Source organism: Rhinolophus ferrumequinum, chromosome 23 (assembly GCF_004115265.2).
Source record: "Rhinolophus ferrumequinum isolate MPI-CBG mRhiFer1 chromosome 23, mRhiFer1_v1.p, whole genome shotgun sequence".
Classification (NCBI taxonomy): Eukaryota; Metazoa; Chordata; class Mammalia; order Chiroptera; family Rhinolophidae; genus Rhinolophus; species Rhinolophus ferrumequinum.
Window position 1 is genome coordinate 38773603 of NC_046306.1, and position 13110 is coordinate 38786712.

At 38.1% G+C, this 13110-nt stretch overlaps 1 protein-coding gene across 1 annotated transcript in view; it reads left to right on the forward strand.

Moving 5' to 3' along the window:
• SEC23B (SEC23 homolog B, COPII coat complex component) overlaps positions 1–13110 on the forward strand; it is a 40961-nt gene that overhangs the window by 25398 nt on the left and 2453 nt on the right. Inside the window, exons 16-19 of the mRNA XM_033095022.1 lie at positions 1905–2066; positions 3350–3436; positions 5819–5974; positions 6348–6413. Coding sequence (XP_032950913.1) covers positions 1905–2066; positions 3350–3436; positions 5819–5974; positions 6348–6413 — 471 coding nt within the window. The remainder of the gene's footprint in view (positions 1–1904; positions 2067–3349; positions 3437–5818; positions 5975–6347; positions 6414–13110) is intronic.

Genomic DNA, 13110 nt, shown 5'->3' on the forward strand with positions numbered 1-13110 from the left:
GCCAGTCAGATGTTTAGTGCTAAGTATGTGTGAGCCAGCTCCTTGGCTGGGGCCCAGGACTTGCAGGTTGAGCCCTTCACAGGTGCAGCTTTAACAGAACTAGAAGCAAACTCAACTTTATTTCCTCTTCCCTCAGGAACACCTTTATGAGGAATAAATAGAAGCAAAGTTTCATTTTTAAATAAACTTGGCAAGGCCTTAGATATCCAAATGAGCATTATCCTTTCAAATACTTGCTTTGGAAAGTGGACACGGGGTTTAATCATGAACTTGTATAACTCGGACTCTTAGGGATAAAATGGGCCTCAGAGGTCACCTCACTTGACCCCTGGCTCTGTGGTCCCTCATGTGCTCCCCTCCTTGGGCCTGTGACGGGCAGTTGAGGCTGTGCAGCGTTGTGGAATGAGCCAGAGTCAGGGCCAAGTTCTAGCACTGGCTCTGCTGCTGGTGATCTTGGGTGAGGTCCTACACCCCTGTGGATGTTGGTTTCCTCTTTAGTAGGAAGGAGTTGGTCTGGAGAAGTGGTTTGCCATCTTTTTCAGCTGTGGAATCCTTTCTTAGGATCCTCTTAAAAGCCGGCATGTAAAGCAGACAGACACGGGTTCTGCTCTGGTTGTGCCCAGGCACCACACCCACCCCCACGGCCCTGAGGTTTCACTGAGACTTAAGTGCAGTTTGAAAACCACTGAAGGAGATGGTTTCTAATGTTCCTTTTGTCGAGGCATCTAAGAAAGAGGTCAAGAACCCAGTCTCTGGAGCCAATAGCCTGGATAGAGTCTAGCTCTGCCACTCAGTAGCAAGATGGCCTTGGGCAAATGGCCTACTCCTGTTTCCTGATGTGTAAACTAGGGATGGTAAGAGAACCTACCTTGTGGGTCTTTTGGAAGGATTAAATGATTCTTGTCAAGTGCTTTATGCCTTGCACATAGGATGCATTAAATGTCAGCCATGATTATTTAGGAACCTATACTTCAATATGTGGAATCTCAGGAAACTTTATACTTCTCAAGGAAGCCCATTTCCATGTTCTGGTGACTCGTTGGAGTGAGCTGAAAGTCTGCCCTCCACCTAATTCTCCGTGTAAAGAACATACCTCTCCCGAATCATCTTCTTGTCCCTCTCTTGTTTCCACCCCTCACTCCAGCAGACAGCTTGTGTATGAGCTCTCTAACTTCTCATCTGCTGTTATTGTGCCTGGAGTCCCCTCTACCCTGGCCCTCTGGCCTCCTTGTGAACATCTTGCAGACTCCAGTGGCTTTGGGAAGTCTCCTGCTCACTTGCACTCCCACCCCACTGTGGCAGTACTTTCCTGTACTGGGGCTCATAACATGCTGCCCCAAGTGTCCCTTTTCCCCATTGGACTATGACCCCTTTGAGAGCAGACATGCTTTCTGCAACCTGGCCCAGTGACTCTAGAAATAAATGCTTCTTTGCCTTTCCCACTTCATGTGGAAGCTTTGACATACCCAGAGGCTCCCCCCACCCTTTTAAAATAATTTGAAAATTTTTCTAATTGTAAAAAATACAAATTTTACCATCTTAACTAGTTTTAAGTGGACTGTTCAATAATGTTAGGTATACTCACATTGCTGTGCCACAGATCTTCAGAACTTCTTCATCTTACAGAACTAAAATGCTGTACCCATTAAACAGCAACTTTCCATTTCCCACTTACCCCAGCCCCTGGTAGCACCATTTACTTTTTTTTTTTTTTTTTTAAAGAATTGAATTCTTTTATTGATATCCATAAATGTTACACCATTTACTTTCTCGTTTATGAACCCAGAGGCCATTTTCTTAAAGTCTGGGTGCACCTGTTTCAGAGATATAAGGCAAGTCTATTCTCTGGGTATCTAAGAAGTTTGCAGCTGTATGTTTTTGTCTTTTTTTCTTTGTGAATGCAGTTCATGTTCCATCTTAGAAGATCTCCATTTCTTCAAGTATTTAACAATAGTCCTGATGAGTCGTCGTATTATAGACACCATTTTGCCCGACAGGATCTAACCCAGTCTCTCATCATGATCCAGCCTATTCTCTACTCCTATTCATTCCATGGACCACCAGAGGTAAGGCTTTAATGAATGCTTTTCTCAGAATTGGAATCACCTAATATACCAGGAGTGCCAAAAAAAAATGTATACAAGTGGACACTTTGGTCAACATTGCTCAAGCAGTAGTTCACTGTAATCAGAAGTGTCTGGATGCTGATGGTAACCACTTTGAGCACCTCTTATAATTGCAGAAGTCAAACGTGACTTGTATTCATCTTTTGTTATCGGTATATATCGAGTATTACAATTTTAATAGTTTTCCTTTCTTAAAATGTGTATGCATTTTTTTGGCATCCTCTGTATATTGTTTTTTTTCCTAGCAAATTTACTCTAGCAAAACTGTAAAGAAAGAAAACTTTGAATCTTCATAGTAATTTAAGATTATTCCTGAGTCTTAAACATATGCATAGGAAAAAGTCACGTGTATGTAAAGCTGTTATTATCTGCAGAAGACAGAATTACATGTAAAAATCTTTAAAAAATATGTAGGTACTTTTTTCAGAGTGTTCAATTACTTTGACCCAGGAATTCCATGTCTTGGATCTGAAGAAAATACTCATGTATAGAAAAAGCTTTGTTCAAAGAAATAGTAAATGAACTATTAAAATAGAAAATTAGAAAATAATCCAAATGCTTAATAGTAGGAAAATAAGTAGTCTAGGAGATATTCACAAGGTTCATGTAACATAATAAAATAGGTAAATCCTTATGTTAAAAATGTTACATGAAAAAAATCAAAATAGAAACTTTCCTAAATTATGTGTTCTAAATAGCCTGTAGGAATTAAAAATGATATGGTAATAAGCCAAACTATCAATATTTGTTGTACTTGGGTTCAGTTTTTCTGTAATGAGTATAAGTTACTTTTATTATTGAAATAAAAATCATAAAAATATATTTTGTAGTAAACTTTCAAAACTTGTATTAAAAGATGTACTTTTTCATATTAGGTATCCCTGTTATCTGTCATCTGCAGCTGTAGTAGATTTCAGAGAATTTGTCTCTCTAATAGATAAAATACATTGCTAATGTGAAACTGAGAATGTTTGGAATAACTTTTGATTCCTAGAGCAAAAGATGTCATTAATCTCCCTTCCCAAAAGATGTGATTATTTGGATCCTCTTTCTTCTACAAAGTTGAAACTTAGAACTGCTGAGTCAGGGGGCAGAAAGTGGGAATGTGACATGAAGGGGGGAAGAGCCACCATGCCTGGTACCATTTGTAAAGGAGGTTGTAGCTGTTCTGGCCATGTGGGAAACAGAGGGAAGACCAACACTATCTCTCCTTTTTTCTTCAGCCAGTATTGTTGGACAGCAGCAGCATTCTAGCTGACAGAATTTTGCTGATGGATACTTTCTTCCAAATTGTCATTTATCTTGGTGAGGTAAGATGATATTATTAATTTCTTTACTTACATTGTTTTCACTTTCCTCTTAATTTAGATTTTTGTGCATTTGAAACTAGAATCTGGGCTTAGAAAACCCACAGTTTATTATAGTGAGTACAGTGGCTTTTATTCTAGTGAATAAAATCTTTTTTCAGGTCCCTACAGGGGTATTTGTATATTAGTAATTTTAAGAGTATTTGCTTTAAGTAAATCGTGGTGGTCCCTTTTTTTTTTTTTTTTTCATTGGGAAATAGGGGGTGAACAGTGTGTTTTTCCAGGGCTCATCAGCTCCAGGTCATTGGCCTTCATTCTAGTCGTGGAGGGCACAGCTCAGCTCCAAGTCCAGTCTCCGTTTTCAATCTTAGTTGCAGGGGGCGCAGCCCACCATCCCCAGTGGGAATTGAACCAGCTCTCACTCTAACCAACTGAGCCATCCATCTTCTCTCCTCTGGAAGCTCAGCTACAGCTCGTTGTCTTCAATCTAGTTGTGGAGGGCACAGCTCATTGGCCCATGTGGGAATCGAATCAGGAACCCTGTTGTTCAGAGCTCGTGCTCTAACCAACTGAGCCATCAGCTCCCCTTGGGTGGTCCTTTTAAATCACTATAATTTATTGCTTTCGAGTTGTCAGGCAAGATCAGTTACTTTTCCTCAGTAAACTTTTTATACACACTACTACCCATTCAGAGTTACATTAGAGTTATTAATAAACACTCATATTTGCTAGTTTGGGACTAAAGTTTTTTAAATAACGTGGCACAGTGAACCTTATGTGCGGTCTGTGGCTGTGGATGACTTTCAGGGTATAAGAGTCCATTTCTTTTTCAAAGAGGTTCATGCCCTAAGAAAGGGAATGGCTCCTCTGAAGAAAATACTCTAATTGAGTATTATATTCAGTGATACATTCTTTTTCTTCTATTGTACATTCTTTACCTGCAGTAAATTGCTTTGGTAGCTGACTTGACTTTCTAGTGTCTGTACGTTAGAAGTGATTTCCGATGTCCTGAAAAGATATAAATTGTGATTCAGAATTCCTATAATAGAAAGAATTCATTTCCTAATATTAATAGGTATTTTAGAACTTTAACCTGTTTTCAGCATATGAACACCCACTCTGCTAGCCACTTGCCCACAGAAGAGTATGCCATCAGTAATGGTCCTAGACCAAGGGCCATTGGTGACCAGCTGCTGTTCCCACTGGTTCCTTTAGGAGCAGTAATCACAACCTTGCCTTCTTTGCCTTCAGTTCATCCCTAATAGACATCTCTGACCACAGCCCCTGATCCTGTTCATTCACATGTTTATTGAGCACTTTCTGTGTGCAAGTGATTGGTTCTAATGACAAAGACAGTGATATAATTCTCACCCTCCAAAAGCCCTAAGTTCACTGGTTCTTGATGTTTTTAAGAACTCTTGGACTCAAGTGAGCTTATGGTCATTTCCTCCATGCTACCAGTCAGTCAAAACATTAAGACCTATAAAATGGCACTGGAAACTCTGAGAAGAGAGAGCAGGCTGCAGAAAAAGGCATCTAAAGAGAATTTTCTTTTTGGTATCAGATTAAGTCTACATGTGAAAGCACTTCAGCTTATTTATAAATATATATTAATCAGTCAACAAATATTTTTTTATTTCCTGTGTTCAAGATACCTCCTAGACCAGTTGTTGATGGGAATAAAAGAAGGAATGAGACACAAAGTGTTTAGCCTAGTTAGGGAGACAGTCTACTTTCCACATTTAGTATATTGCTTTCTCATTGCCTAACTAAGTCCCCCATACTTTGATTTTTATAGCTTTTATGTATTATAAAATACTCCCCCCACTGAGAATATCCCCACTCAGAGCCCAGAGGAGCAGGGGATAGAAATGGGGTCAGTCCCACCAGGTGTGTGTGACTCTTGCTATGCACTGGAAGAGGGTGTACAATGTGTGCTGATAGGAAAGAGAAGGAAGAATGGATTCCATGGAGGCAGCGCCCAAATCCCTTTCCCTGCCAGGTGAAAGGAAATGAGAGGCTAGACCAAGTGATGGCAATGAAAGTGGAAAGGAAGAGAGCCATGGCTCCTTGGGACAACTAATCCCTGGTGTTTTATTTAGTTGGTATTTACAGTTAGAAAGGAAGAGGTGTGACTGATGACTCTGACACTTCTGGGAAAACTTTGTAGGTGGGGGTGTCCTGTGTGCACCTCTTTGCTTACTCATACTTCTGGTCAGATCCACTTAGTTCCCTTCTGAAACTTGTCGTTACTGACATAAGACTTCTTCACTGAAAACAAGTTCTAGGGGTGGGGTGGGGGTAGTGTTAGAATGTCAAAAGTGTCAGAGAAGGCCGTTGTTTCAGTGTTTCCACAATAGTTCAGGTTTGTTTGTTTTGATGTAGACGATAGCCCAGTGGCGTAAAGCTGGGTACCAGGACATGCCTGAGTATGAAAACTTCAAGCACCTTCTGCAGGCACCACTGGATGACGCTCAAGAAATTCTGCAAGCGCGCTTCCCAATGCCACGTTACATTAACACGGAGCATGGAGGCAGTCAAGTGAGTGCTGAATTAGCTCTGGTATTCAGCTGTTTTCATGATATATTTTTATGGCTATAAATCCAAACAGCATGGTTAGTATTTTATTTGGTGACAAATTTGCATACAGTTATATATTTCCAAATATAACTTCTTTTTAAATGAGGGGTCAAAATATATTAATGTAAAAGTAGAGGATTGCCAAAATAAAATACATATTTCATGTTTCTGGAACCCTAGCAAATGGAAAGCTGTTGGTCTTAAATTAAACTAAAGAAATGGGTTCCTGTGCAGTAAAGACTTTCTAATTTAACAAGAGAAATGTAAAAACTTTTTTTCCTAGTATACTAATATTAATGCCACTTTTAATCTTTGTCTTTTTTTTTTTTTTAAGGCTCGTTTCCTTTTATCCAAAGTGAACCCATCTCAGACACACAATAGCTTGTATGCTTGGGGACAGGTAAGAAATTGTCAGGTATTTGGAGAGAAGGCCAGGCTACTTTTTTAAAAACTTTGTTACAGATTGGATTCCTTTTGGCCCACAGACAGAATAACTTGGGTATTTTGCCGGGGAAAAAACTTTGAACATAGCTTGGGATTGGGGGGTGGATCTACTCGGTGGATCCCCTTCTGCAATATGTAACATAATATGGCAGGTTCAGGCCAGAGGACAGAACACGGTAGTATGGCCTCTGTGTTTGGCTCTCATAGACAGAGCAGCATTGCCCCAAGTCCTCCCCTTCTTCCTTTCTCTCTCCCAGAAGGACAGCAAAAACATGTACAGCTGCTCGGCATGGGATCTGCCTTCTCTTTTCAGCCTCTGATTCTTTATCTGATTATTCCTACCATTTGTGTCTCTCTCAAATGAGTCATTCTGTTTTCTTAAAACATTTTTAAAACTTTTTGAGGTAATAGTAAATTTATATGCAGTTGTAAAAAATAATACAGGTATACCTTATACCCTTTACACAGTTCCCCCAATGATGATGTCTTTCAAAACTGTAATGCAGTATCACAGTCAGGATATTGATGTTGATAAACATCTAGTCTAGATGCACATTTCTGACACCACAAGAATCTTTCATATTGCCCTTTTATAGTCACACTCACTTCCCTCCTGCCTCCACCCCTTAATGCGCAGCAACTGCTAATCTGTTCTCCAGTTCGATAATTTTGTCATCAAGAGTGTTGTATATATGAAATCACATGGTACATAATCCTTGGGATTGCCTTTTTTCCCCTCAGCATAGTTATCTAGAGATTCCTCCAGGTTGTGGTATGTATCAATAATTTGTTCTCTTTACTTGCTGAGTAGTATTCCACGGTATAAGTGTACCACAGTTGTTTAATCATTTACCCTTTGAAGGATATCTAGGTTGTTCACAGTTTCTATTAGGAAAAAAGCTGCTTTTAATATTCACAGGTTTCTTATGAACGTAAGTCTTCATTTCTCTGAGGTGAATGCCCAAGAACACAATTTGCTCAGCTGTTTGGTAGTTACATGGTTAGTTTAAGACACTGCCATACTGTTATCCAGAATGACTGTCCTTCTGCATTCCTACTAGCAATGTATGAATGATCAGTTTCTTTCCATCCTTGGCAGCATTTGGTATTGTCCTTATTTTTATTTTATCTATTCTGATAGGTGTGTAGTGATATAACACTGTGGCTTTAATTTACATTTTCCCAATGGCTAATGATGTTGAACATCTTTTCATGTCCTTTTTTTCCATCTGTGTATCTTCTTCAATGATATCTCTGTGTCTTTTATCCACGCTCTAATTGGATTATTTGCTTTTTTACTGTTGAGCTGTGAGTCCATATATATACTCACGATGCTAGTCTTTTGTTGGATATGTGATTTGTGTATATTTTCTCTCACTTGTAGCTTATCTGTATATCCTCTACAGGATCTTTTGCAGAGCACACGTTTTTTATTTTTACGAAGTCCCCTTTATCATTTTTTCCTTTTAGGGGTTGTGCTATTGGTGTCAGTCTAACAACTCTGCCTAGCCCTAGATACTAAAGATCTGTGTTTATTTTTCTACTTTTATGCTTATATTTTAGTCCATGATCCATTATAAATTAATTTTTGTGTAAGATAGGAGGCATAGCTTTCTTTTTTGCATATGGATGTCTAATTGCTCCCGTACAATTTATTGAAAAGGCTATCTTTTTTCTACTGAATTACTTTTGTATCTTTGTCAAAGATTAGTTGGGCATATTTGTGGGAGTCCATTTCTGGGTTTTTTGCTCTGTTCTGTTGATCTGTGTTTCTGTCTCCTAATAACACGCAATCTTGACGTAGCTGTCTTGAAATCAGACAGACTGATTTCTCCTATTTTGTTCTTCTTTTTCAAAAGTTAGCTATCCTAGTTCCTTTGCTTTTACATATGAATTTTAGAATAATCTTGTCTATATTTTTGAAAAATCTTTTTGGGATTTTGATATAATTGGATTAAACCTCTTTCTCAGTTGGAGAGAATTCACATCTTTACTGTATTGAGCCTTCTAATCCATGAACTCAGTATGTCTCTCCGTTGATTAAATCTCTTTTGATTTCTTTCTTCAGTGTTGTATATGTTTACTAGTTTTTTGTTTTAGTGATTGTTAATGGTATTGTCATTTTAATTTTAGTGCCCAAGTGTTCATTTCTAGTGCATGGAAATACAATTGATTTTTGTATGTTTATCTTGTATTCTGTGACCTTTCTGAGTCACTTATTCTGGGAGTTTTTTTGTAGATTCCTTGGGATTTTCAGCATAGGCAATCATGTCATCTGCAAATAGCGAGTGTTTATTTCTTCCTTTACAATATGAATACCTTTTATTTCCTTTTCTTGTTCTATTGTCTATTTTCAATTTTATTGATTTCTGCTCCAATCTTTATTATTTTCTTCCTTCTGCTTGCTTTAGGTTTATATTACTCATTTCTAAGTTCTTAAAGTGGAAGCATAGATTATATTGATTTGAGACTTTCCTCTTCTCCAGTGTATGCATTTAGTGCTGTTACCTTCTTGGCATTGCTTTGGCTATGTCCCACAGGCTTTGATGTGTTTTATTTTCATTCTCATTCAATTTGATACAGATTTTTAAAATTCCCTGGAGAGTTCCTCCTTGACTCATAGATTAGAAGTATTGCTTAATTTCCAAGTATTTGGAGATTTTCTTATTATTTGTTACTAATTTCTATTTTGATTCCATTGTGGTTGGAGAATACACTTGGTATGGTTTCAATTCTTATAAATTTATTGAAGTTTGTTTTATAGCCTAGGATATGATCTATCTTGGCATATGTTCCATGGTCACTTGAATGTGTATTCTGCTGTTGTTGGATAGAGTGTTCTATAAATGTTAATTAAATTCTGTGAGTTAATAATGTAGAATTTTTATATATCTGTGCTGATTTATCTGTTCAGTTTTTCTGTCACTTGTTGAGAGAGGGTATTGAAGTTTGCAACTCTCCCTAATTGTGAGTTTATCTATTTTTCTTTTGAGTTCTATCAGTTTTAGTTAACATTATTTTGCAGTTCTGTTGTTTGTTGCGTACATATTTAGGATTGCTATGTCTTGGTGGGTTGACCTTATATCATTCGTTATGTAATGTCTCCATCTGTTTCTGGTAATTTTGTTTGCATGATATAGCTCTTTCCATCCCTTAATTTTCAGTCTGTTTCTATCATTATATTTGAAGTGAATGTCTTATAGACAGCACATACTTGTGTTACGGTTTTTAATCTACTCTACTGAATTCTTATAATTGATGTATTGGGACTATTTATTTATACGAGTATTTAATGTAATTATTGATGTATTAGGGCTTAAGTCTGCCATTTTATTTTTTTGTTTTCTCTTTACTGCCTTCCTGTGAATTACTTGCACATTTTTTAGAATTCCGTTTTAACTTGTTTATAGTGTTTTTGAGTGTCTCTCTGTGAAGCTTTTTTAGTGGTTACTCCTGGTTGCTCTAGAGTGTAGAGCATTATTATATATGCATAGCTTCTCAGTTTACTGGTATTTTCTTTGTTTTTAATCCCTTATTCCCCTTCATCATTCCCCCTCTTTTTAAAATTTTTCAATTACAATTGATGACATTCAGTATTATTGTATATTAGTTTCAAGTATATAGCATAGTGAGTGGACATTTATATAATTTACAAAGTTATCCCCTGAGTAGCCTAGTACTCACCTTGCACTATTCATAGTTATTACCATATTATTGACTATATTCCCTAGGCTTTACTTTATGTACCCGGACTATTTCATAACTACCAATTTGTGCTTCTTAATTACTTCACCTTTTCCACCCCGCCCCCCAACCCCTTTTCCCAACTGGCAACCATCAGCTTGTTCCCTGCATCTATGAGTCTGTTTCTGTTTTGTTTGTTCATTTATTTTGTTATTTTTTTTTTGCATTTTTATTTTTTTAATAATTTTTTAAATTTTCAATTACAGATGACATACAATATTATGTTAGTTTCAGGCGTACAACATGGGAATTAGACATTTATATAACTTACGAAGTAATCACCCCAATAAATCTAGTACACATCTGACAACATACGTCATTATTACAACATTCTTGACTGTATTCCTTGTATATAGCTATATACTTAACATCCCCATGACTCTTCTGTAACTGCCAGTTTGTACTTAATCTCTTCACCGTTTTCGCCCACTGCCTTATTCTCCCCCCCCCCCGCCCCATCTGGCAACCATCAACATGTTCTCTGTATCTATGAGTTTGTTTTGTTGTTCATTTATTTTGTTCTTTAGATTCTACATGTAAGTGAAATCATATGGCATTTGTCTTTCTCTGACTTACTCCGGTCAGTACAGTACCCTCAGGTCCATCCATGTTGTTGCAGATGGCAAGATTTCATCCTTTTTTATGGCTGAGTAATATTCCATTGTATATACCATGTTTCCCTGAAAATAAGACCTAGCCGGACAATCAGTTCTAATGCGTCTTTTGGAGCAAAAATTAATATAAGACCCAGTTTTATTTTACTATAATATAACACCAAGTCTTATGTAAGTTCCAGCCTTATTTTACTATAAGACCCAGTCTTTAATAAGACTGGGTCTTATATTACTTTTTGCTCCAAAAGATACATAAGAGCTGATGGTCCCACTAGGTCTTATTTTCGGGGGAATAGGCATCCCCATTTTTTAAATTTTTTTTGCTGTTCTGATTGGGTGTTTTCTGCTGTGTATCTTCTAAATAGCTGATTCGATCCTATGCTTCATATAATCTTCTGTTAGTTCCCTGTAATATATTTTTTATTTCAGTTATTGTATTCTTCATTTCTGACTGATTCTTTTATATGTTTTCTGTCTCCATTTTTATGTTTCCTATTCTTTGTTGAAGTTCTTCCTGAGATCACTGAGCATCCTTATAACCAGTGTTTTGAACTTTGCATCTGGTAGATTGTCTCTATTTTGTTTAGTTCTTTTTCTGGAGCTTTGTTCTGTTCTTTCCTTTGGGACATATTTTTTTGTGTCCCCATTATGTTTGTTTGTATATATTAGGCAGGACTGCTATGTCTCTCGGCCTTCGTAGACTGGCCTTATGTAGTAGGTGAGCTGTGGGGCCCCGTGGCGCAGCCTTCCTGGTCACCTGAGCTAGGTGATCCATGTGTGTCCCTTGTATGTGTTGTGTGTGCCCTTCTGTTGTAGCTGAGCCTTGGTAGCTGTTTGCACATCAATGGGAGGGATTAACACTCAGGCTGATTCGTGGTGAGGACTGGCCTTGACTCCAGTGGAGGAGCTGTTGTGCATGGTCTGACCCAACGGAGCTGGATTTGCTTTATCGGGGCTCTGGTATCTGCCCAGTCTGCCCTTTGGGTGTATCATCTGTGGAGGTAGCTGAGTGGTGCTCCTACTAGGCATGCAGGCCCCGGGGCCTCCTGGAAAGTGCCCGCCACAGGCCAATTTCATCTTCTGCCTGTATTGTGCCCCATGAGGCCAGTTGGTATGAGCCACAGAGTGATCTGCAGATGTCTTCCACCTATGCTGTGCTTGGAGGTGCCTCGGAGAGGCTAACTTGCGGACCAACGCTGGCTACCACTAGAGCCAGGCTTGGGGCTGCTTAGCAAGAGGTATGGGGCACGCCGAGGACAGATGCTGCTTGTTTGCGATTTGTGAATCTTTGAGAGATTTTAGGAAAGTTTGCAGAAGGAGCCAAGACAAGGCCATTTGTATGGAAAAGCCACTGGAAGCCACTTGGGTGGACTATAAGTTGTGTGCGGCAGTCTCAGAATCACCAGTGGTATTGTCATTTTGACCAGTACAAGTGAAGTACACAAAGTGAGATATACTTACCACCCCTTTATGTCTGCTTCATTTATAATATAATTGTGTTAAATATTTCCTCTACCTATATCAGTTACAGTTTTTCTTCAACCAATTGTTTCTCAATGAAACAATTTATAAATCTCAAAAGAGGATGGGAAGCCTATTACATTTATCTATATTTTCGCTTACTTTGTTCTTTATTCTTTCTTGGTACTCCAAGTATCCTTGTTTTATCATTTCCTTTCTGTTTAGAGTTTTCCTTGAGCCATTTTTTGAGGATAGGTCTGCTGGTGATAGACTGATTCTTAGTTTTCCTTCATTTGAGATTCTTTATTCCCCCGAAAATAAGACCGGGTCTTATATTAATTTTTGCTCCAAAAGACGCATTAGGGCTTATGTTTAGGGGATGTCATCCTGAAAAATCATGCTAGGGCTTGTTTTCCAGTTAGGTCTTATTTTTGGGAAAACACGGTAGTGACATTCTTTTTTTTAGGCAGTTAAAAAATATTTTCCGTTTTTCTGGCCTCTGTGGTCTGTCTGGAAATTCACTATCATTCTTACTGTTTTTGCCCTGTGGATGAGGTGTCATTTTTCTCTGGCTGCTTTCAAGATTCTTTTCTTTGTTGTTAGTTTTCAAAAGTTAAAGTATCGTGTGTGTTAGTGTGGATTTCTTTGGAATTTACTCATCTTCTTGATTCTGTATACTTTGTTTCTTGCCAGAATTGGGTAGTTTTCAGCCATTATTTCTTTGAATACTTTTTCATCTTGCCCTCCTTTTCTTTTCTCACTTGGACTCCAGTGACACGAATGTTAGGTCTTTTGTACTTCTACACTTCCCAGAGGCCCTGCACATTCTTTCTT